At 35.2% G+C, this 24,939-nt stretch overlaps 3 protein-coding genes across 5 annotated transcripts in view; all 3 read right to left on the reverse strand.

Annotated features, from left to right (window-relative positions):
- LOC136042177 (mucosa-associated lymphoid tissue lymphoma translocation protein 1-like) overlaps nt 1-240 on the reverse strand; it is a 72,922-nt gene extending 72,682 nt beyond the window's left edge. Inside the window, exon 1 of the mRNA XM_065727109.1 lies at nt 4-240. The gene's annotated coding sequence lies outside the window, so the exon portion shown is untranslated. The remainder of the gene's footprint in view (nt 1-3) is intronic.
- Nucleotides 237-13,505, reverse strand: LOC136042170 (transmembrane protein 170A-like). Its single transcript, XM_065727095.1, has 3 exons — nt 13,421-13,505; nt 7,939-8,044; nt 237-432 (listed from the first exon to the last, which is right to left on the reverse strand). Exons 1-3 carry the CDS (start codon nt 13,503-13,505, stop codon nt 237-239), a joined length of 387 nt encoding a protein of 128 aa, XP_065583167.1.
- A 6,984-nt stretch (nt 13,506-20,489) lies between these two features.
- LOC136042171 (enhancer of filamentation 1-like) overlaps nt 20,490-24,939 on the reverse strand; it is a 95,929-nt gene continuing 91,479 nt past the window's right edge. For all 3 annotated transcript variants that reach the window (XM_065727097.1, XM_065727098.1, XM_065727099.1), the window contains exon 7: nt 20,490-24,716. In XM_065727097.1, coding sequence (XP_065583169.1) covers nt 24,275-24,716 — 442 coding nt within the window. In that variant the 3' untranslated portion in view covers nt 20,490-24,274. The remainder of the gene's footprint in view (nt 24,717-24,939) is intronic.

Raw genomic sequence — 24,939 nt, forward strand, 5'->3', positions numbered from 1 at the left:
TACCAAAGTCCAGCTAAAAAGGGCAAAAATCCAGCTAAGAAGGGCAAAATTCATCTAAGAAGTGCAAAAATTCAATTTTTCAGCGTCATGAAAGGCTTAACAGTCCATATTTTATATATCCAAACATTAAACCATACTGAAAAACTGTGTTTAACTCCGCTCAGTTAATATCAATAGCTCTTATTTTCTGGCATAAATTCATATCCTTAAAATGGAACGAATAGCAAACGGTCTAATCAAAGTCCAGCTAAGAAGGGCAAAAACCCGAAACCAACACCAATAAGTGTGATCCCAAAACCCCAGAGCATTGCATAAAGCATCGGCATTTGAGATGCAGCAGTTGAATATATTGCAGCAATTATAGCACTTGTAACAGCTCCAACAGTTAAAGGATTAATAACACCCATCAACAGTATAGGCAGAAAATACCATCTGAAAAAAAGGAGCATATTAAAATAGTGGTCATAGGAGAATTTTCTTTTTTTAAAGGAGAAATAAAAAAAGCAAGTTTTTCAACTGAAAGTAAAGAGCAACATTAAAACTCACAAAAAACAGAAATCATTTCGTATATGAAGGGCTTGCTCCCCTCCTCAGTATATTGCTCTTAACACTAAAGTTTGAATGTTTGTCCCAATTTTGTTTAAGAATGACTCCTAAAACATAAGGGCTGCTTAATTAGAATAGGAAGCTTTTTTAAAAGTGCTAAAAGCTTTAGAAATTTTTACTAAAACCAATGTAAAATTTGTCATTTTCTTCAGTAAGCTAGGCCAATGATTCAATTTTAATTTGGATAACAAAGAAAAAATAAATAGAGTTTTCCAGCACTGGAACAGCATTCTTAGAGATTTGCAGCTAAGAGTATTGTGGTCTCTGGAGAGTCAAAAACCGAATATCATATGGACCAATGAATCAACATTTCAGCAACCGTGAATGAAAAAAAAAAGATTTTAGACAAAATGTTAAATACAAGTTATTAGCAAACATCATTATACTAAGTTCAAAGGGGGATAGCACATGTAAGAGGGAATCCTCCCTATAATGTGTCATTACTCCCCCAAGATTCATCCCTAAAATGGGTCATCACTCCCTTGAGATTCGTCCCTAAAAGGGTTCATCACTTCCCTGAGATTCGTTTGACTGGTATTTCTACCAGAGAGATCGAAATGTATTGGCTTAAATATACGCCTCTTCTGATTTAACCATTAAATTTAAAAAATCATTTAAATAGCCTAATTAATTAATAAAACAAAAAGTCAATTAAATTAGCTAATTACTCTATTAAACTAAGCTATTAAATGAAAAAATACCAATATGAATTATACATAAAATACAGGGAATAATGGAAAAATCCCAAAATTCCACAACCTAACACCCTACATATGAGCCAAAAAACTGGAAAATGATTAGCTGCACTACAAAACTTGACAGAAAAACAATTAATCTTTTTAATTAAAAAATTCGTAAAAATAAAAAACACATAAAAATAAAAACTCCTGAAAGCCTTTTTGAATATTATAGACACCAGATAGAGATATTTTAACTAATATTTCTATTTCATTTCTTTATGGGATGAAAACATCCATAAGAATAATCAGGTCAGAATGACAAAGAGGCTAAGATAATTTGCCCAGGTTCTTTAGCCAAAGCTAAATTTTGAATTCCAAGTTGGGAACAATGTCCAAAGATTCTTTCAAACCTCGTAAGTGCCGAGGTTTGTCATGAGATTTTGAAAATACCTCCCCATGCCCTCATTTGGGCTGTAGATCAATTTCAAGTCGGGAACAAAAAATAGTTTGGAATAAATTCGATTAATTCTTTCAAACGTTATAAGTAAAGAATAAGTGGCTATGAGAGGTTGAAAGTAACTTTCAATACCTTTGTTGGGTGCGTAGAGCAATTTCTAAAGAAATTTTCCACTTTGTACAACATGTTAACAACAGTCCATAAAAAGTTAGTTTCTGGAGGGGAAGTAGACTTAAAGTCCATTTGGAGACTATTAATAGGATACATTTTTTATTTAATTACTCAAACTGACATTATCTATAAACAACCATATTAACTTGCCAGAATACATAGAAACAACCCAGAAGCTGTTGAAATAAACAAAATAAAAATAACACAAGATCACGCAAACAGTATATAATAAACACGCAAACAAAATTAATTTTTTCTACCGTTTAAATGGGCCCGTCAGCAAGCGCTATGATAATCATCTTTAACTATTTTAGGTACCGTGATCCTATTTTTATATGCATTTTGTCAATAATATATAATAAAATACAGCTAGTCGTTCATATAGCCCTTAATAAAAACGGTCATTCTTTTATAAAACAAATAACTAAACTAATCAAGATAAAAACGTAAATATTTATTCAGAACAATTTTGAACCATGAGAATAGACTTCGGAATAAAAATCAAAAAAATTTACACTAAAAACAATTTAAACAAAAAAAGGAAATGTGAAGCCGTGATAACAGGTGTAAAAAAGCCAAAGACACGAGGAAGCAGAGGGAGCCAACAAAAGACAGCTCTTTTGCTAAATATATTACAGAGAGAGGAAAGCCACTGTTTTTTTTTTTTTTTTTTTTTTTCTTTTTTTAGCCTGAATCTAGTAAAGGAAGAACAACGACTAGCAATTCCTGTAGTAGTTCTTGCCCGAGATGTAGGTATTAGAAATAAAAATAATTAGTCTAAAGATGTGCTGTAAATACAACTTTTGCTTGAAGTGATTTAGAAGAAAGTAAAGACTAAACAATAGATATTTTCTTTTATACATAAGTTGTCAATCCCAAACAATTATTCCTATTTTTGGAGGGATAGTGTCGTAATTAATGTTTCTTTGACCTAGCACCTTACTTTAAATTCTTTTTTTCAAGCTTCAATGATGTCATCCATACTTATCTTCTTTGCTATTGGTTCTTTTCCTTATCCTTTGATTCAGTATTGCCTGTAGAAAGCCTTCTGTTATTACAGGCTAATTCTAGATAATGTTACTTACAGATATCTTCTTCAGCCACTGGAGACAAAGGGGTCATACCAGCCGTACTAAAATGTGACTTTTCTATCACAAACGGGAACTGTAAACCTCCAGTTTAACCTTTTAAATAGTGATTAATCGAGCGTCTATATCCTAATTTACATTCTATGCAAATGCCTCATCTATTTGGTGCTGTAAAGCATATATATATATATATATATGAAAACAAGTTGTCTGTCTGTGGGTCTGTCGACTGACGTCATGTTTGTGTGTCGACTGACGTCATGTGTGTCGACTGACGTCATTATAAGGATTGAGCTGTATGTCGTCATGAAGTTGTTTGTCGTCTGACGTCATGTTTGTCGATTGACGAAATTACAGACCGGGACACCGGGACACAAATGACGACGGGGACACTGGGAATATAAATGACAACCGTAACACATCATATACCATTTCAAAAATGAATGTATTCAAGCCGAAGTAGCTGAGTTGGTAAAGCGTTATGTTCCAGGTCCGAGAGGTTCCAGGTTCGAACCTTGGCTTTAGCATTAATCTATCTATATATATAAAAATAAGTGTTCTGTAGATGTGTCTGTCAGGTGACGTCATGTTTGTGTGTTGACTGACGTCATGAAGTTAGTTGTCGTCAATTTTGTTATGACGGTGACGTCATTAAAGATATTTAAGACATGCGTTCACGTAGAAATCTATTAATGTTTAACTTTAAAATGACTGATGAACTTACAATGGCAACAGCCGAGGAAGATGCTCAAAGAGTCTATGCCAAAAAACTTGCTGCTGATAGAGAAAGTCAGAAAAGAAAGCGTGCCGAGGAATCAAAAGAACAGCAAGGAAACAGGCTTGAGGCTGATAGAGAAAGAAAGAACAGAAAGCGTGCCGAGGAACTACCAGAGCAACGCGAAAGCAGACTTGCTGCTAAAAGAGAAAGTGAAAAAAGAAGGCGTGCCGAGGAACTACCAGAGCACCATGAAACCAGACTTGCTGCTAAAAGAGAAAGTGAAAAAAGAAGGCGTGGCGGACCTTGGGGCAAAGGGGAATTTTATACCTAAATCACATAATTTTATACCTACTTCCTACGGCTTTAGTCATGGAAAAATTAAGATGATTTAGACATTTCTTATAGATAATAGGTTGCCGAAAATCCTGCTTCTTAGCTGTTCACCATCTGAAAAGCAGGTTTCCCACAAACAGTGTGAAATGAGTTCATAAGAAAGTATTGAAAGGAACTTGGAACTTTTTGGGATCAACGAGTGAAGCTTTGAACAGATCAGGATGGACCAGGAGAATGCGCAGCTGTATTGGACTAAGATGACATGGGTCTGCAATGTGTTGTTAGAAGAAGACGATGATTCGCCCAATAGGGAAAGCTCCACCTTATTTGAATATGCATAAGTTATTTGCGTTTTTGAGGTAAAAACGGTACCTTTTTTTTCTTTTTAATATAGCAATAATCAAGGAGAGCGTAGCGCCTTAAGTTGTCATACATTAATCACTCATGTTTACCACCCCCATGGGGAAAATTCTCACATACGTAAAATAATGATCTTTTTTTAGTTTATAGTATTTGAGAAAATAGGGTGGGATCATTAACTTACCAGTCGGGCATTGTTGGATAACTGTCGGGTATTGTTGGATAACCAGTCGGGCATTGTTGGATAAAATGTGAACAATGCAAAAGAAAGCAGCTGTCAAGTTTTTTAATCAGTGGCCTCTCATTTCAGTCAGCGCAAAAAGTATTAAGACGGCCTTGGGGCAAGGGGCATTGTATACCCAAATCATTGAATGTTATACCTATTTCCATGGGCTATAGTCATTGAAAGATTTAAATGACTGAGCAATTTCTTGCAGACGACAGGTTGCCGAAAATTGTGCATCGTAACAGTCGATCTGGCACCAACTGAAAACAAGTTTCCCCCAAACAGTTTAGGGAATGTTTATAATAAAGTATTGAAAGGAAATTAGAACTTTATGGTATCAACGAATGAAGCTTTGGACAGATTAGGATGGATCACTAGCACGTGCCACTATATTTGCCTCAGATGGCTTAGTTCAGCAATGAGTTGTTAGAAGAAGTTGATGACCAGCCCAAGAGGTAAGGGGCCTACCTTATTAGAAACTGCGTAAGCTGCTTGCGTTTTAGAGGTGGAAATGGTACTTTTTTTCTTTTTAATTTAGCAATAGTAAGGATGAATGTAGCAGCTTAAGTTGTCATATATTAATCAGACTCATGTTTACCACCTTTCCCTTTCTCTATTCTGTGTTTTATTTATCTTCCTACCTATGCTTTATGGTATAGAATAGTAAACCCCTTCCATATAGGCCAGTTTGCACCCAATTGACCTACCAAGTGTCTTACAACAACGGTAGGAAACCAAACAAGTCTAAATTATAACGTATATTCTGGTAGTTAAGATATAATCCTTTTCCAAGCATGTCTAGAATCAACAATACTTTTTCATCTTCCATCGTGTTTCAAATGGCTATGTAAAAGATGCATAAATATCATCACACTCAAAGCACTAATAAAATAAGAGCTAAGAGCTCATATGGCACTTGTGACGAGGCCGGAAAAGCCAAGAGCTCATATGGTATGAGCTCTAGCAAAATTATAAGAACCAACAGATTGATTTAAAAGGAGAATTAGAGGCTTAATGCCAGTCGGGATTTAAAATAAGAGCTCTGAGTCACGATGTCCTTCTAAATATCGAAATTCATTAAGATCCGATCACCCATTCGTAAGTTATAAATACCTCTTTTTTCTAATTTTTCCTCTCCCTTCAGCCCCCCAGATGGTCGAATCGGGGAAAACGACTTTATCAAGTCAATTCGTGCAGCTTCCTGACACGCCTACTAATTTTCATCGTCCTTGCACGTCCAGAAGCACCAAACTCGCCAAAGCACTGAACCCCACCCCCTAACTCCTCCAAAGAGAGCAAATCCAGTACAGTTACGTCAATCACGTATCTACAACATTTGCTTATTCTACCCACCAAGTTTCATCCCGATTCCTCCACTCTAAGCGTTTTTCAAGATTTCCGATTTTCCCCTCCAACTCCCCCCAATGTCCCCGGATCCAATTTGAGTCAAAAATGGAGCCTCTGAGACATTAGATCCTTCTTTATATCAAGTTTCATTAAGTTCCAATCACCTATTCGTAAGATAAAGATACTCCAGTTTTCACGTTTTCCAAGAATTCCAGTTTCCCCCTCCAACTCCCTCCAATGTTGCAGGATCTGGTTGGAATTTAAAATAAGAGCTCTAAAGCACAAGATCCTTCTAAATACCAAATTTCATTAAGATCTGATCACCCGTTCGTAAGTTACAAATACCAAATTTTTTCTAATTTTTCCGAATTACTCCCCCTTCTCCAACTCTATCAAAGAGAGCGGATCCGGTCCGGTTATGTCAGTTAGGTATCTTGGACTTGTTTTTATTCTTCCCACCCAGTTTCATCCTGATCTCTCCGCTTTAAGTATCTTCCAAGATTTCCGGTCCCCCCCCCAAACTGCCCTCCCCCGATGACGCTGGATCCAGTCGGGATTTGAAACAAGAGACCTGAGTTACGAATTCCTTCTAAATATGAAGTTTCATTAAGATCCAATCACTCCTTCGTAAGTTACAAATACGTCATGTTTTCTAATTTTTCAGAATTGACCCTCCCCCCCCAACTCCCTTAAATAGAGTAGATTCGTTCCAATTATGTCAATCACGTATCTAGGACTTCTGCTTATTTTTCCCACCAAGTCTCATCCCGATCCCTCCACTCTAAGCGTTTTCCAAGATTTAAGGTCCCCCAACTCCCCCAATATCACCGGATCCGGTCGTAATTTAAAATAAGAGCTGTTAGACATGATATGCTTCTAAATATCAAATTTCATTGAGATCCGATCACCCATTCATCTGTTAAAAATACATCATTTTTTCTAATTTTTCAGAATTAACCCTCCCCCCCCCCAACTACCCCACAGAGAGCTGATCTGTTCTAATTATGTCAATCACGTATCTAGGACTTCTTCTTATTTTTCCCACCAGGTTTCATCCTGATCCCTCCGATCTAAGTGTTTTCCAAGATTTTAGGTCCCCCCCAACTCCCTCCAATGTCACCGGATCCGTTCGGAATTTAAAATAAAAGCTCTAAGACACAATATCCTTCCAAACTTCAAATTTCATTAAGATCCGATCACTCCTTTGTAAGTTAAAAATACCTCATTTTTTCTAATTTTTCAGAATTAACCCCCCTCCCCAACTCCCCCAAACAGAGCAGATCCGTTCCGGTTACGTCAATCACGTATCTAGGACTTCTGCTTATTTTTCCCACAAAGTTTCATCCCGATCCCTCCACTCTAAGCGTTTTCCAAGATTTTAGGTTCCCCCCTCCAACTCCTCCTGATGTCACCGGATCTGGTCGGAATTTAAAATAAGAGCTGTGAGACACGATATCCTTCCAAACATCAAATTTCATTAAGTTCTCATAACCCGTTCGTAAGTTAAAAATACTTCATTTTTTCTATTTTTCCAAGTGCCATAAAAAAGGTAAGCAGGTACCAAAAAGAGAAAAACATACCACAACCTTTTATGGATATCAATAAATAATAGATCTAGACATTAGATAAAATAAATAACCCCATAAAAATAGAGCAAAATAACTCCTACAGTCCTAAATATAACAGACAAGATAATGGAAGAAGCAAGTCAAATACAGGGTTACCATTGCACTAAAATGTCTGGACACAAAGATTTTTTTTTTGCTTTTTCAAAAAAAGTGAAGATGCCAAAAAAAGTAGTTTTCTCACAAACAAGGGCCAGTATTTTTGTTTTTTTTTATAATCTTTTAATTAAAATACCAAAACAAAATATTTTTCAAAAATCTACAGGGGTAACTGCCTCCCTGTCTTTGAATTGACACCCTCAGTCGATTATGAGAAATAAAACTTACCTTCCGTATTTATGATTTTGAAGCTGAATAAAACACAGTAAACTGGCTAGACCATACACAAATAATGATGAACCAAGATTCCACACAAAAACTTGCAACCACATTTCTAAAAATCAAAATTAACTCTTTTAATATCTGCATGATATCTTATTATAGTTGACTAAACTTGCTGTTAAGAAGAAATAACAATTATCAAACACTTTCATCAAATTAGAGTGTAAAAAATCTGAAGTATTTCCTGTAAATATCTTGTTCTTTGAATCTGTCATTTTTTAACTTGATTTTTTTGTAGGCAAAAAAGAATTATTTTTGGTCTATTATTTTTAAAATAGCTTTACTTTTTAAGCTTGTATGTATGTTAAATACATACTTGTTTTTTCAGTGGCAGTTTTTAAAGTGTTCTACAGAATATTTCCAGCACATTTTTATTATTTTTACAGTATGTTTACTTTTTAAGCTTAGATGTCTGTCACATACATATTTCTAATTTTGATTTTATTACTTTAACAGTACATTTACAGCATGTTTTTAATATAGATATCTTGTTGTTTGAAATTTTTGTCTTTTTTACTTTATATTTTTAGCAAGCAAAAGTAAATTACAACTTTCAAAAAGGGTTTGCATTTTATACTTTTATCTATGTTACATGCATTCTTGCACTGTTTTCAAGTATATTTACAAGAAGTTTTTCAGTAGAAATCTTGTTCTTTCAATTTTTCTCTTTGTGCACTCTTATTTTATAAGGCAAAAACAAGTTATTACTATTTGTACAAATCTTTTGCACACACTTTTTTTTTATCAGAATTTATATACAAACAACAATATTCAGGCCTGTATCTTCCTATCTCCTCTTTTGCCAAAAATAAGACCTTTACATATAGTTTCTTATTGGTTAGTATTGGAAGTAACTGTCTTCACTTTTTTTCAATATACATTGTACCACAATTTGCATGCAAGCAATAAAATAAAAGCCATCCTAGCTTAGTGTAGCATCCTGCTAGGCACGCTTGCTTATTAGTTTAGTGTTGCTTTTGTTATGTGCTTATGCTGTTATATTTACAGGTGCTTGGGTCTTAATAGAGCTAAATCAACTTGAGACTTAGGAATTCTACAGTTGGCATGCTAGACTTGAAATCTTTTGTTCATGAGGACAGGGTTTTGAGTCCTAGTGTTGCTGGTTATTTGGTTTGGTACAGGGGTGAATGGTGTTTTGGAAAAGGGATCAGTGGCCTGGAGAAATCTAGGGAAGGTAAACAGGAAGGGTGTGTGAAAGCACAGGATGGCTGGCCTCCAACCTCCTATTACGCTTCCTGGCTGAAGGGCCATGAAATAGAGATCAGCACCACCAGTAGGGACTGCACAGTCCAATGCTGTATTCTTTACCTTCTATTTTATTGACCAACAAAATTATCACCTTCAACTGTCTCAATATTGACAGAAAAAATTACAATTTGTCTTAGAAACCCCCTCAAGCACTGGATGACACCTAGTATGGATGCACCATGCAACATCTTTCTGGTTGACAGTCTTGGAGATTGGAACCCAGGCTCTGCTTGAAAAGAATATTTAAAAAAGAGAAAGAAAAATAGTCAGAGAAAAGAAGACATTCATCAAAGACAGTAGATACATTTTTAGTTAAATTCGAGGATAATTCAGAAACTGATTTATTATCTCATTCCTAAGTTTCATTTCAAGAAAGAAAGACAATTTTCCAAAATGACATAGAGGCCTTTAGTCTTTAACCATTTTGTTTTAAGTGATATGAAATGAAAAGAGCTAAAAGGGTGGAAAATGATCATCATTAGCCATAATTTTTTATCTCTTCGCTTTCTTAAGAGAAACTTAAACTTTTGTGGCCATTGCCTGTGCTACCTCAGCCTTTTTTTTTATTCATTCAAAGTACTAATTTCAAACATTTTCTTTACATTTTGCTGATTTTCTTATAAGTTTATTTATTGTACTAAATATTTGCTATGTATTACTTTATTTCTTATTAGCAACTCTTTAGTTGTTTACTTAGTTGAGTATCTTAAGCGTTTTTTGTATATAATTTGAGTTTTGTAGCTATTTTAAAATAAACCTGTACTATACTCTGTATGAATAATGTCTACAAGCTTTGAGGAAATGCACCCGGGCATATTGACAACAGAAGGGTGATGTAGTAACAACCAATACCAGATGCTGAACTTTAGCATAGTGAAGCAAGTATTTACCCCTTCTCTCCTGAGCTGCACTAGAGGCTACAACAACAACAAAATTCTATCTCCCCTGGTCTCAAAGAAGAGAGCAAAAAAAGAGAAAGAAAAATAGTCAGAGAAAAGAAGACATTCATCAAAGACAGTAGATACATTTTTAGTTAAATTCGAGGATAATTCAGAAACTGATTTATTATCTCATTCCTAAGTTTCATTTCAAGAAAGAAAGACAATTTTCCAAAATGACATAGAGGCCTTTAGTCTTTAACCATTTTGTTTTAAGTGATATGAAATGAAAAGAGCTAAAAGGGTGGAAAATGATCATCATTAGCCATAATTTTTTATCTCTTCGCTTTCTTTCGCTTTTTTAAATGATCATCATTAGCCATAATTTTTTATCTCTTCGCTTTCTTAAGAGAAACTTAAACTTTTGTGGCCATTGCCTGTGCTACCTCAGCCTTTTTTTTTATTCATTCAAAGTACTAATTTCAAACATTTTCTTTACATTTTGCTGATTTTCTTATAAGTTTATTTATTGTACTAAATATTTGCTATGTATTACTTTATTTCTTATTAGCAACTCTTTAGTTGTTTACTTAGTTGAGTATCTTAAGCGTTTTTTGTATATAATTTGAGTTTTGTAGCTATTTTAAAATAAACCTGTACTATACTCTGTATGAATAATGTCTACAAGCTTTGAGGAAATGCACCCGGGCATATTGACAACAGAAGGGTGATGTAGTAACAACCAATACCAGATGCTGAACTTTAGCATAGTGAAGCAAGTATTTACCCCTTCTCTCCTGAGCTGCACTAGAGGCTACAACAACAACAAAATTCTATCTCCCCTGGTCTCAAAGAAGAGAGCAAAAAAAGAGAAAGAAAAATAGTCAGAGAAAAGAAGACATTCATCAAAGACAGTAGATACATTTTTAGTTAAATTCGAGGATAATTCAGAAACTGATTTATTATCTCATTCCTAAGTTTCATTTCAAGAAAGAAAGACAATTTTCCAAAATGACATAGAGGCCTTTAGTCTTTAACCATTTTGTTTTAAGTGATATGAAATGAAAAGAGCTAAAAGGGTGGAAAATGATCATCATTAGCCATAATTTTTTATCTCTTCGCTTTCTTAAGAGAAACTTAAACTTTTGTGGCCATTGCCTGTGCTACCTCAGCCTTTTTTTTTATTCATTCAAAGTACTAATTTCAAACATTTTCTTTACATTTTGCTGATTTTCTTATAAGTTTATTTATTGTACTAAATATTTGCTATGTATTACTTTATTTCTTATTAGCAACTCTTTAGTTGTTTACTTAGTTGAGTATCTTAAGCGTTTTTTGTATATAATTTGAGTTTTGTAGCTATTTTAAAATAAACCTGTACTATACTCTGTATGAATAATGTCTACAAGCTTTGAGGAAATGCACCCGGGCATATTGACAACAGAAGGGTGATGTAGTAACAACCAATACCAGATGCTGAACTTTAGCATAGTGAAGCAAGTATTTACCCCTTCTCTCCTGAGCTGCACTAGAGGCTACAACAACAACAAAATTCTATCTCCCCTGGTCTCAAAGAAGAGAGCAATAAATTTTTTTTTTGCTCAAGCAGTGCCACTGTAGAATTGGTTGACAAAAAAGACAGTCAAGGCAGCAACCACTATAGGCTCATTCAAAGCTGGAGTCAATAAATATTTGGTTAATGTTGACTGAAAGCTCAATTGTGACTCAAATATCAACCAGTCATCACACCATCACCAGCAAGAAATCTACATGAGGTCATTACCACTTTATCTTGTTGGTAATTGTAATTTATGGAAATGTACCTTAAATTTAAAATAAAAAAATTGTCATTTGCAAAAATGGTAAATAGGCTATTATTTTGGTAAAATTCTAGTTAATTGACTTCTTGCTATCTCAGAGAGGGTTTAGGTTAGGAAAATGAAACTTTCAGGGATGAGTCTAAAGGCTAAAGTATGTCCCAGGAAGGTATTTTGAAGCAACTACCTCCACTCCTTCTCCCTCTAGAGGGCCCTGAAGTTCGCCTACATGACAGGTCTATACCTATTGAAATTTTGACAAAACAACATTTTACCTTAATTTTCAGTTACTATTTACTTTTTCTCTGCCTATAGTTCTGAAAATGCAATTCCTGTTATTTGAGTAGAATCTCAAGCCATATCAATGTTTTTTTTTCAAAATTTAGGAAATGTATTTGCATATCTTTAAAAACATATAAAATGGAATTGAGCAAAGTTATGAAACTGAAAACAATTTTGGGTAAAGTTCTAGTTAATTGACTTCTTGCTATCTTGGAAAGGGTTTAGGTTAGGAAAATGAAACTTTCAGGAATGGGTCTATAGGCTAAAGTATGGCATGGGAAGGTATTTTGAAGTACCCATCTCCACTCCTTCTCCCTCTAGAGGGCCCTAAAATTTGCCTACATGACAGGTCTATACCTATTGAAATTTTGACAAAATAACATATTACCTTAATTTTCAGTTACTAGCTGCTTTTTCTCTGCCTTTAGTTCTGAAAATGCAATTCCTGTTATTTGAGTAGAACTTTGAGCCATATCAATGTTTTTTTTTCAAAATTTAGGAAATGTATTTGCATATCTTTAAAACCTTATAAAATGGGATTGAGCAAAGTTATCAAGCTGAAAACAATTTTGTTGTACTTCAATTAAGCAGAAGATCTATTTTGCAAGGTTTCACTTTTACAACACACATTATTTTAAAGGTCATCAAAGGTCAGGGCCCCTAGAGGGAGAAGGAGTGGAGGTAGGTACTTCAAAATACCTTCCCAGGTCATTCTTTAGCCTGTAGATCCATCCCTGAAAGTTTCATTTTCTTAACCTAAACTCTTTCCGAGATAGCAAGAAGTCAATTAACTAGAATTTTACCCAATTTTGTAGTACTTTACTTAAGCAAAAGATCTATTTTGCTTTTATAACGCATATATTTTCAAAGGTCTGGGCCCTCTAGAGGGAGAAGGAGTGGAAGTAGTTGCTTCAAAATACCTTCCCGGGACATACTTTAGTCTGTAGATTCACGACTGAAAGTTTCATTTTCCTAACATAAACCCTTTCTGAGATAGCAAGAAGTCAATTAACTAGAATTTTACCTTTGTTGCTCTTGGAACTTTCCTGGATGGTTTGATCAACTATCTCCATTAATTTCCAAGATAGCAAAAATCTCAAAGCCGAATCAAATCACTACGATTTCAAAACAGAAACACTTGATTATGCCAATGCTAGCCTAATTAGCAATGCTTCACCTCACCTCCAGCATCTTCAATATTTTTTGACTGATTTCCAAACAATGCATCTGACACATAATACCCGTTTTCTAAGCCTTGATTATTCATTAATTCAGCATTGGCAACTACCAATTTTTACTAGCAGTCTTTTATTCTGAGTATCCTCCAATACAGCCACGCTTATATAAATCAAATTTTCTTGCCTTTCAAAAACATTCACGACAAAAGCATTTTCTTGTAACGTCGCTAAATGTCTGCCGACAGTTATATTTCCACGACCCTACTTTATGTTGAAATTTAAACTTGTTGATAGCTATCTTGCATCCGGAGGAGGATATACCAATATTGATAAGCTAAAACCCCTGTTTAGGAATTGCAAAATATGTGCTGATATGAGATTAAAAAACATGATAGTACAAGTGTATTAGATAAATATCAAGAAAACAGCACGTTCATTGGTTTCATTGTAGTCTGGGTGTTGACGGGGGATTTTAGGAGGAAGCAACATTATGTAGTGCACATTCAAAACATCAACACGTAGGAATTTATTGCGAACATAATGTTAAAAATAACTCCGCCGTTTTGCCTCCAAACAAGTTCTGATAATTTGCCCGCTTACCTATGTAAGCAAAAGTATGATTAAAGATTTTAATTTCAGTCCCATGCTGTATTGAAAAAGTGTTTTTTAAATAGAAATTATACCACAATATCAACCAAACTGGTACGTTTTTGCAACTTATTGACAGAGTATCAAAATATTTTTGAAACTAAAAACAATAAGCACCGAATCGTTTTGTTCACTAGCAACAGAACCTTTAGCGTTTAGCGTAAAGAGTGAGGTATTTAGGATGAGATGAACCTCCCCTTCTGTTTATTTTAAGTTTTAATGCTGGTCCTTACTTTCAGTTGAAAATTTGTTTTCATATTTATATTTTCATTGTCCTTATTTTAAATAATGCTAGAAAATCCTGCGCACCCTTCATGAAAATTTTCCTCTCCCGTGACAAGTTCCTCCATGGAAAAATCCTCTCGCGTAAACCCCTCCCCCCAAAAGCAAAAATTCCCCTGAAACTGTCTGTACACTTCCCAATAACCATTACTATATGTAAACACTTGTCAAAGTTTGCAACTTGCAGCCCCTCCCCCGGGGACTGTGAGGGAGTAAGTCGTCTCCAAAGATATTTTTCGACTATGTTGAACAAAATTGCTATCTCAAAATTTTGATTCGTTGACTTTGGGGAAAAATGAGCGTGGGAGGGGACATAGGTGCCCTCCAATTTTTTGGTCACTTAAAAAGGGCACTAGAACTCTTAAGTTCCGTTAGAATGAGCCCTCACACGACATTCTAGGACCACTAGGTCGATACTATCACCCCTGGGAAAAAAAAGAAAAAAAACACGCGCCCATGATCGGTCTTCTGGCAAAAATTACGAAATTCCACACTTTTGTAGATAGCAGCTTGAAACTTCAAAAGTAGGGTTCTCAGATACGCTGAATACGATGGTGTGATTTTCGTTCAGATTCAATAACTGTTTGGGGGTGTATCTATAAGCATCAAAATTCCGTTTTTTAGAGTTTCGTTTACTATTGAGCCGGGCCACTCCTTACTACAGTTCGTTACCACGGATTGTTTGATAGTTACATCAAAAAAATTGCATTTTAATGCTGATTCTAAGTATATAAGTTTCATCAAGTTTAGTCTTATCCATCAAAAGTTACGACCCTGAGAAAATTTGCCTTATTTTAGAAAATAATGAGAAACACCCCCAAAACGTCATGGAGTCTTAAAGAAAATCACACCATCAGATTCAGCGTATCGGAGAACCCTACTGTAGAAGTTTCAAGCTACTATCTACAAAAATGTGGAATTTTGTATTTTTGCCAGAAGGCAGATCACGGATGCGTGTTTATTTTATTTTTATTTATTTATTTATTATTACGAATAGCGGTAAGCATCAATGCTTGTCGCAAAAACACAAAAACACAAAATCATAATACTAATCTAAATAAATTGGCAACGACAAACTAAACAGCAAAAACCTTTTTTTCTGTTTCTCTTAAATTTTTTTTTTAGAGAAACAGATAACTGGTTCAGAAACAGAAATTATATAACTGGTTGCGTTCAAACCTGTAAGATTAATCACGTTGCGAGTTGATTTCATCTTACAAAAAAAACAACTAATTTTAAAATTAGTTTCAATCATGGCGCTTCGCTTCATGATTTTTCTTACTTATTTTTTTACCAACTGACCAAAATATCGGGGGGGGGATGCGTCACTACTTCCCGGAATTACATACGGAATTGTCCTGGCATGGACAGCGGGAATCAAAACATGTCCAAACTGAAAATGATAGCAATGATGATTGGGTTTGGGATTTTGGCATGGATAAGGTCATCAATGCCTACCATAACTTTGTTAAATTAAACTAGACCTACGTTGCCTGAGCAACGTGAAGTGTTGCGGCAACCTTTCTTCGGCTTTGCCGAACAAAGTGTTGCGAGAGCAACACTTTGGTTTTGTGTCTTTGTTATCGGTTAAACCCTGAAGTTGTCAGCCTATCGAAGCTTTTAAAACGTTATGTTCAAAGAAGAACGCGATCAGTAATCACATGATCAAAGGCTATTCCTCAGCGTTGAAAAAACAACAATATCAAAAGAATATCGAAAGAAGGGACTAAATTGACTTTGCAGCCAGTTGAACTTTATGCTTTTCAATCGTAGACATCGTGACGGACGAAAACTTGGAACAATATTTTATATAATCTAGTTGGTATTATAAAGCTATCCGTAACTTTTCAGGATTAAAATAACATAGGTGACACTAATTATTACGAAACTACCTCATTGTTTTACGTTATCGTTTGTACCTGTTGTGTAAACACTTAATTCTGGGTTACAGTGAGTATGGGTAGGCTACACCAACTAGCAAACGTTACAAACCCCTCTTCACTGAAGATGATTGTAGCTTAACAGCCAATTATTACTTACAAGTCCCCTACATGTCTTACTTACCAACACTGGAACCAAATTGGTCTTATCATCAAATACACCGGAAACAAATAATAGGTAAACCAACTCGCAAAAGTTGCAAACCCCTCATTGCAACTAGCAAAAGTTGCAAACCCCTCATCGCTGAAGATGATTGTAGCCTAACAGCCGATTATTACTTACAAGTCCCCTACATGTCTTACCACTGGAACCAAATTGGTCTTACCATCAAATACAACGGAAACAAAAAATAGGTACACCAACTAGTAAGAGTTGCGAACCCCTAATTGCCGAGGATGATTATGGGCTAATAGCCGACTGTTGCTTACAACTCCCCTATATGTCTCACAATTGGTATCGGCCTATTTTTGGTTTCAGTGTGTACCTTACTACTGAAGTTGTCAACCCCTTTAAACTTTCAAACTGGTATATCTCATGAAGGAATTTTTGTACAAAAAAATGGATGACATATACTTTGATCAGCTCATCAAAAGCTATCGATTGCCGTCGAAAAAAAAAATCTATCTGTCTTAGTTCAAAAGTTGACTTTTTTGCCGTAGGCCAAGTTTCTAACGTCATTACTTAGAAAGGAGCAAAGGATAAACTCTAATTTCTTTAGCAATGAGAGAACTTTTAAAGTTTAAGAGGCACATCTGATACCATTTCTCTACCGCAATCCCAAGTGCGAAAAACCGAATGATCAACTCAGCTGAAATCACGAACAGAAATGGGTAGAAACAATAGATGGCAGCACTTTCGGACCCGTGGGAAAATGCCGCTTTTTTGCTTCTCTAAATTTTTCTATTTATCACTCAAAGAAGATATATTGGCTGTAGGGCAGGGTAACTGTCGCATATATTTAACACTTATAGATTTTAGTCCATCTTCAATTTGAAACTGGTGCCTGCCTGCTTGCCAGCTAGAACGGAGCTTTCCACTCGAAAGCAGAAACATGGTTTGATGAAACGAAAGCTTGGCTGCATAACTTCAGATAGTCCTCTCTGACATAGGCTATACAACTCCTCTTCACTTCACACACTATAGGCTCTGGCTCAAGGACAAGCAAAAACCATCCTTTTTGGCCCCAGGCAAGAGTTCTACGAAGCTTTCCAAAATGTAAAGTCATATTCATCAATCCGGCCTAAGGTCCACACTTTCCGTAAAAACCGCAGAGGTTAGACCCTTACCACTTTCTAGGAATAAGCTGAAATCGGGGTGCTAGGAACAAAAAAAAAAACCACGACAAAACCAAAGTGTTGCTCTCGCAACACAATAAAAAAACATGTTTTTGATAACTGAAAGTAAGGAGAGACATTAGGACTTAAAACGAACAGAAATTAGTCCGTATATAAAAGGGGTTGTTCCCTCCTCGACGCCCCTCTCTTTACTCTAAAGTTTGACTCTTTCTTTAAAAAACAACTTTTTTCTGTTTCTCTTTTTTCTTATTTTCTTTTCTGTTTCTCTGTTTCCCCGCTCTTTACGCCAAAGTTTGACTCTTTCTCTCAACTCTAATGTTTAAAACAGTAAAAAAAATTAGCGTAAAGAGTGGGGCGTTGAGGAGGGAACAGCCCCTTTCATATAAGGAGTAATTTCAGTTCGTGTTAACTTTTAATATCGCTCCTTACTTTCAGTTAAAAAAACTTGTTTTTTTTTATTTAATTTCTGAACGTTTTTGAATTAATGCATGTTTTGATTTTGATTCTCCGCACATGAATAATTAAAAAGAAATTTACATATAATTTATGTTTATGGCTAAATGGCTTTCTTATAGTTTTGATCGGACAATTTTGAGAAAAAAGGAGCGGGGAGTAAGCCTAGTTACCCTCCAATTTTTTGGTTATTTAAAAAGGCAACAAGAACTTTTAATTTTTATGAACGTTTTTATAAGTAAAAATATACGTAACTTACAAATTAACTTACGTAGCGAACTTCTATATTCGTATGTTTTTGTTGCATATTTGAGGGTTTCACCCACTCGTCAATACCTCGCTCTTTACACTAAAGCTTGAAATTTGTCTCAATTCCTTAAGAATGACCCCTGAAACACAAAGGCCGTAGAGTAAATAGTAGAAATTAATAAAATTACTTTAGCGTAAAGAGCGAGATATTAGGAGGAGGTGAACCCCTCATATGCATAATAATTTCTGTTCGTTTTAAGTTTTAATGCTGCTCCGCACTTTCAGTTGAAAAAACTTTTCCATATTTATTTTTTCATTGTTCTTGAAAAAATGCTAAAAATCCTGCGCCCCTTCATGGAAATTTTCTTCCCCTATGACAAATTCCTTCATGGAAAGTTCCCCCACATAACCGCCTTGCTCCCAACCAAAAAATCTCCCTGAAAGCGTCTGTACACTTCCCAATAACCAATACTATGTGTAAACACTAGTCAAAGTTTGTAACTTGCAGCCCTTCCCACGGGGACTGTAGGGGAGTATGTCGTCCCCAAATACACAGTTATTAGGTTTTTCGACTATGTTGAATAATATGGCTATCTCAGAATTTTTATCCAGTGACTTTGGGAAAAAACGAGCGTTGAAGGGGGCCCAGGTGCCCTCCAGTTTTTTGGTCCCTTAAGCAGAAAACTAGAACTTTTAATTTCCGTTAGAATGAGCCCTCACACGACATTTTGGGACCACTGGGTCGATACGATCACCCCTGGAGAAAAAAAAACAAATAAAAAAAACAAATAACAAAAAAAAAATGAATAAACACGAATCCGTGATCTGTCTTATGGCAAAAAATGCAAAATTCCACATTTTTGTAGATAAGAGCTTGAAACTTCTACTGTAGGGTTCTCTGATACGCTGAATCTGATGGTGTGATTTTCGTTAAGATGACTTATGACTTTTTATGACTTTTAAGGGGTGTTTCCCCCTATTTTCTAAAATCACACAAGTTTTTTTCAGGCTCGTAACTTTTGATGGGTAGGTCTAAACTTAATGAAACTTATATGAAATGCAATTCTTCTTGATGTAACTATTGTTATAAAAATTCCGTTTTTTAGAGTTTCGGTTACTATTTAGCCAGGTCGCTCCTTGCTACAGTCCGTTACCACGAACTAATTGATAAAGATACCTCAATTTTCACGATTTCCCATCCCTCCAGCCCTCCCCCCTCCGATGGTCGAATCACAGAAAGGACTGTTATCAAGTCAATTTTTGCAGATCCCTGACACGCCTACCGATTTTCATCGTCCTAGCATTTTCAGAAGCAAAGCACTCGCCAAAGCACTGAAAATCCCCCCACCCCAACCAACTCCCCCAAAGAGCGGGGACCCAGTCCAGTTATTTCAATCACGTATCTAGGACTTGTGCTTATTCTATCCCACCAAGTTTCATCCCGATCTCTCCACTCTAAGCGTTTCCCAAGGTTTCTGGTTTCTCCCTCTAACTCCCCCCAATGTCACCAGATCTGGTAGAGATTTAAAATAAGAGCTCTGAAGCACGAGATTCTCCTAAATATCAAATTTCTTTAAGATACGATCATCCGTTTGTAAGTTAAAAATACTTCCTTTTTCCTAATTTTTCGAATTAACCGTCCCTCCACTACCCCCCCCCCCCCAGATAGTCAAATCGGGGAAGAGGCTATTTTTAAATTAATCTGGTCTGGTTCCTGATACGCCTGCCAACTTTCATCGTCCTAGCTTATCTGGAAGTGCCCGAACTAGCAAAACCGGGACCGACTGACCGACAGAAATTGCGATCGCTATATGTCACTTGGTAAATACCAAGTGCCATAAAAAGCCAAAAGTCTGACGCTTTGTAGATATCGTTGTTAAAAATCAGACTTGCACATAAAAATATCAAATATCTTTGAAAAGACACAGGAGGAAAAGACACAAATTGTCTGTGGTTAGAAGACAAGCGACAATGAGAATTCATATATGCCGATTGCCGCTCCCGGTACTAAATATATATATATATATATATATATATATATATATATATATATATATATATATATATATATATATATATATATATAAACAAAAAAGAATACCAGTGAAGGCTTTACAAATGTAATTTTTTTTAATTTAAAATCCTTCTGAGCCGTTTTTGAATTGTTTTATAATCCGAAAATTTATCCTTTAATATTGACAAGAATACGAATGAAAGTGTGTATTTGAAGCAAAAAATAACAATCTTATACGCGACTAAAAACACAGCAAAGATAAAAATATATAATAATCCACAAATCAAATTGGAATATATATGATGCCGATTGTATAGGCTAAGGCTATGAAAAAAATAATATGATTGGAAAAAACAACGCAGCAGCACTGTAACTTAAACAACAATGGAGAGCATACATACATCTTATTCTGAGTCTTTAAATATCAAATATTTTTTGCAAATATGGAAGCTAAAAGACTTCGGACAAGAGTGAGGGCAAAATGACACTAATATAAAAGGGGCTGCAAAACACTGAAATAACTCTTGAAGCAGGGATAAACACGTACACAAAGATTATTTTTTTGGGGAAGGGTGGCCAAAACAAAGCCAAACAAGCAGATGAGTCTTGTGAAAAATGTAGGATCTCATGGAGAGTTATTGGAAAGCTTGATATTTTAAGGAGTTACCAGGCCCTTCCTCCACCTAAAAAGTATCCAGGTTTTGAAGCTAGTCTTGTATTTTCTTATGATTTGTCCATTTCTTGCACTGTTTTCAGCCGTTTACCCTCTCTCAAAACATTATCCGATGTATATACCTTTTTTGAGGATCCCAGTCCCCCCCACAGATAGGTAACACAATTCAAGAGTTCTTTTCAATTAGACGAAACATTTCCAATAGTCTAGCCCCTTAGTAATTGATGATATCTCCTAAAAATGGAATCACGGCTATGGACGGTCATAGTATCTTTCTATGATGAATAAACTATGTTCCAAGCCATAATAAGTGATTTCTGAGGAATTATCCGCTTAGCACCCTGGATTCTTCCCCCACCCTTGGACTAAATTATAACATCTCCACGGAAATTAAGCAAAAGGAAAAAGTATGATTTTGCTTTTCAAACAAATCTTCAATAAAATCTCCAACAAAACTGACCCCTCCTCCATAATGTTCATTCCAGTTTGTGGCCCTCATTATGTTCCTACAGTTTTAGACATTCTTGAAAATGAGATATTCATCTCTCATTACAAAAATGGAGAAAAATATCTTCAGAAAGTCAAGAAATTGCCACAACAAAAATTGTTCAAACATACAAAAACAAGTTCAAACATGCAAAAACTGGACAATAAAGTCATTCAACGGGATTAATGCTATGACATAAATAAAATTACGAATACGCATGAGAAATAATAAAATAAAATAGCAACGAAAATCATACTTTATGAAAACGCAACTTTAGCAAGAGTAATACTCCTTAGATATGGCTAAATAGAACTACACAGCCAGGGGAAGAGTCCAGAAGTCTAGACCAGAGTTGTCAACAATTGTTTCCAGTAGGTGCAAAAAAAAAAAAAAACAACTGAAAATAGTTATGCTATTAAATTGTCTCTGAATGGGAACTTAGTCTCGCGTATTTACAAAAATATCTGCCTAATAAGCCTATAAAACAGTAATATTCTTGTATATACTAATACCTATGCAATGAAGTAATTAGTCTTTAACAGCTAAAGAGTATTACCATTAGAAGCAATAAATCACATGGTAATATGTCTAGGATTACAAGTCAAATTTAGAATATCATAAAATAGAAGACGTTAGAACACTCAGACACCAAATAGCGTTATTTTAAGCAGCCCCCACACAGCGTTATTGCTTTGTGGATAGCAAACACTTTGATCCCCAAGCTAACATGAAGTCTTTGTCGGAGACTTATAAACAAATCCATGCATTGCTTATGACTTGTTAAATAACTGATAAGTCTTGATCGGCTATCATGCGATTCACATGAGCAAATAATACGAACCAGGTCCAAAAGCTGGCTACATCATTAACAAAATACGGGAATTTTGTATGACGACTATTTATTTTATATTACCGTGCCAAATTTATTATATTATAAAATTATATCATAATCAAATTTAATACAGAAATTTAGGACTCAGCTCGCCATAGTAAAAACGTCACTATTTTATCACTTCTGTGCTTTTGAAACAGTATTTATAAGAAAACTTCATTACAAAACATTAAACCAGGTATGTACAAAGAATTATACTCTACTAAAACGATGGCATAACCAGAATGAGAAGGAAGGTAATTTTGTGGCATTCAAGCTCCTTAGAAAATGGGAAAATTACATATAATTATGAAATGTCACAACAAAAGCTCCGAAGATTTCTTAATCTCATGATACCCCCTATCCATCCGTGATGGGGCGAAGGCAGACACCTCCCGCCTTCAACCTGAAGTCAACCGAATAACAATAGCAAGAGCCAAAACGAAGGGGATTTTCGTTAAAACTAGACTGAATATAGAATTTTACAGACTTGAAAATCTTGAAATCTTTCCCATCCAAACAAAAAAGTAATGGTATATGAGAAATATAAGAGAAGGTTTCCTATAGTGACGGTTATTATAAACATCCAATATAGGGACTATAACGATTAAATCAGTGGATTTTAAGTCGAAAATAAGGTGTGGCGAGGGGGTAGACCTCACTGAATCTCCTAAGATGACTACACCTTAGCTGGTAATACTAAGTTAGTAACAATTAAATAGCACATGAATCACATAAAATTATGAAAAGGGGCCTTATCACTTAGGCAATATCGCATATTTTCATAATTTTAATGATATCATCAAGTAAACTTCTTACGGATAAATAAAGCAAAAGATAATAGACAAGATTTGAATAAAAAAATGAATTATAATTCTAACTAGTAATAATAATAGTAATAATACAAAAGCAGTAATAATAACAGTAATAGTGATAAAAACTAAGCTTGCTTACGCATCATGCCCGTGTACAGTGTCACAAAATGTCTGGTATAGCACAGCATATCCATAAGGGCAAAAATGTAACAAAGGTACTATTTCTCAAGCCAAAATGCGTCAAAAGTGCAATTTGAAAAAGGAGTTACTTTTAAAACTTAAATTATCAGAATATTCTAATATGTAAAGTGTCTCAAAAGAGCCCTCAAGTGGCGAAAATAAGCTCCATCTGTGTGTCAGGTTTCTTGAGACATTTAGTTTATTCCAAATTATGAGAAAATCTATTTTAAAAGTGGTTAAAACGTCAAGAGGCTGAAAAACGCAACTCTAGGTCAAGGCAAACAAAAATTCCCGGAATGGAGTCAGATGAATTGAAAAAATAAAAAGATAGGATACTCTACGAATTGTTAACCAAAACAAGCAAGTACAACAATTTTGCTCCAGGTATCCAGATATCCAGACATCCAGGGATATCTATATAGAGCGTAGCGTATATAAAATACTAATATAAAATATAGCATAACATATCGCAGCGTTATACATAATATAACGTTTCGTTTTAATTTGATAATGGAAGCACCTCAAAACGATGGTCCAGCTCGAGTAAGCTAGCTCCATGGATGATTATTCTACTATCATAATATAGCAATAACGTACCATAACGATATACGTAATATAACGTTTCTTTCTAATTTGGTAATGGAATGTTCTCAAAATAAAAAGTTAGGCTTATGCATGCTACCTGTAGGGTAGGTTATTTTGCAATCATGAAATAGCATAAAGCTTCGGAAATTTATAAACAACGTAACGTTTCTTTCTAATTTGATAATGGAACCTCAAAATTATATTCCAGCTTACGCGTACTAACTACATGGCTGGTTAATTTTCCATTACACGTTACCATAACGTCCTGTCCACTTTATAAATGAACAGGAAATTCTGGGATCACTCGAACGTTCGGTGATTCAAATAACGTAGTGATTATCTTAGAATCAGCACAATCAATCCATTTAGACAGTTAGCTGCAAGATTAGGTCATAGAATTCTGTTCCCTTTTCTGCTACGTGTACAACTGCATCAAACATCCTCTGAACAGCTGCGTGCGAAGGAAACTCTTTTGCCCCTCTATTTATTGTTTCTACACTGACTTTTACTGATTTGCAAAGTTTGTCACTGGAGTCACTCACAACCTTGGCAATAGATTCACTCGAATGTCTGGCAATGCTGTCACCAATAAATACAAGTTTAAATGCATTGATGACAATGAATCTAGCAAAACTAATAAAAACACTAGGCTGTTCTTTCGACTCAATAACGTTTAAAAAAGTGTCTATTGAATTTGCCAGCTGCTTCCGATGCTGCTCAACGTAGGGCTTATAAAATTGAAGTAGTTCAGCGTTGCCAAGAGTAGGAAGTTCAGAAGGGATAATCGAGGTGGACTCAACAACCATTCTAAAAAATGAATTAAGAAATTTATTTACAGTAACAGATTGGGCAATTAGCCAATGCCTTAAAGTTTAAACTATATACACACCATAAAACGATACATTGCATCTTGTTTGGATTTGGGGAGGAGACCGGAGATGAGAGAGGGAGAGAGACACTTTTTATTATACATATATCATCAATATACAAAAAAACCACATCAGCGTTGACTTTGACTAACAAGTCAAAG

The sequence above is a fragment of the Artemia franciscana genome, unplaced genomic scaffold, assembly GCF_032884065.1.
Source record: "Artemia franciscana unplaced genomic scaffold, ASM3288406v1 PGA_scaffold_74, whole genome shotgun sequence".
NCBI lineage: Eukaryota > Metazoa > Arthropoda > Branchiopoda > Anostraca > Artemiidae > Artemia > Artemia franciscana.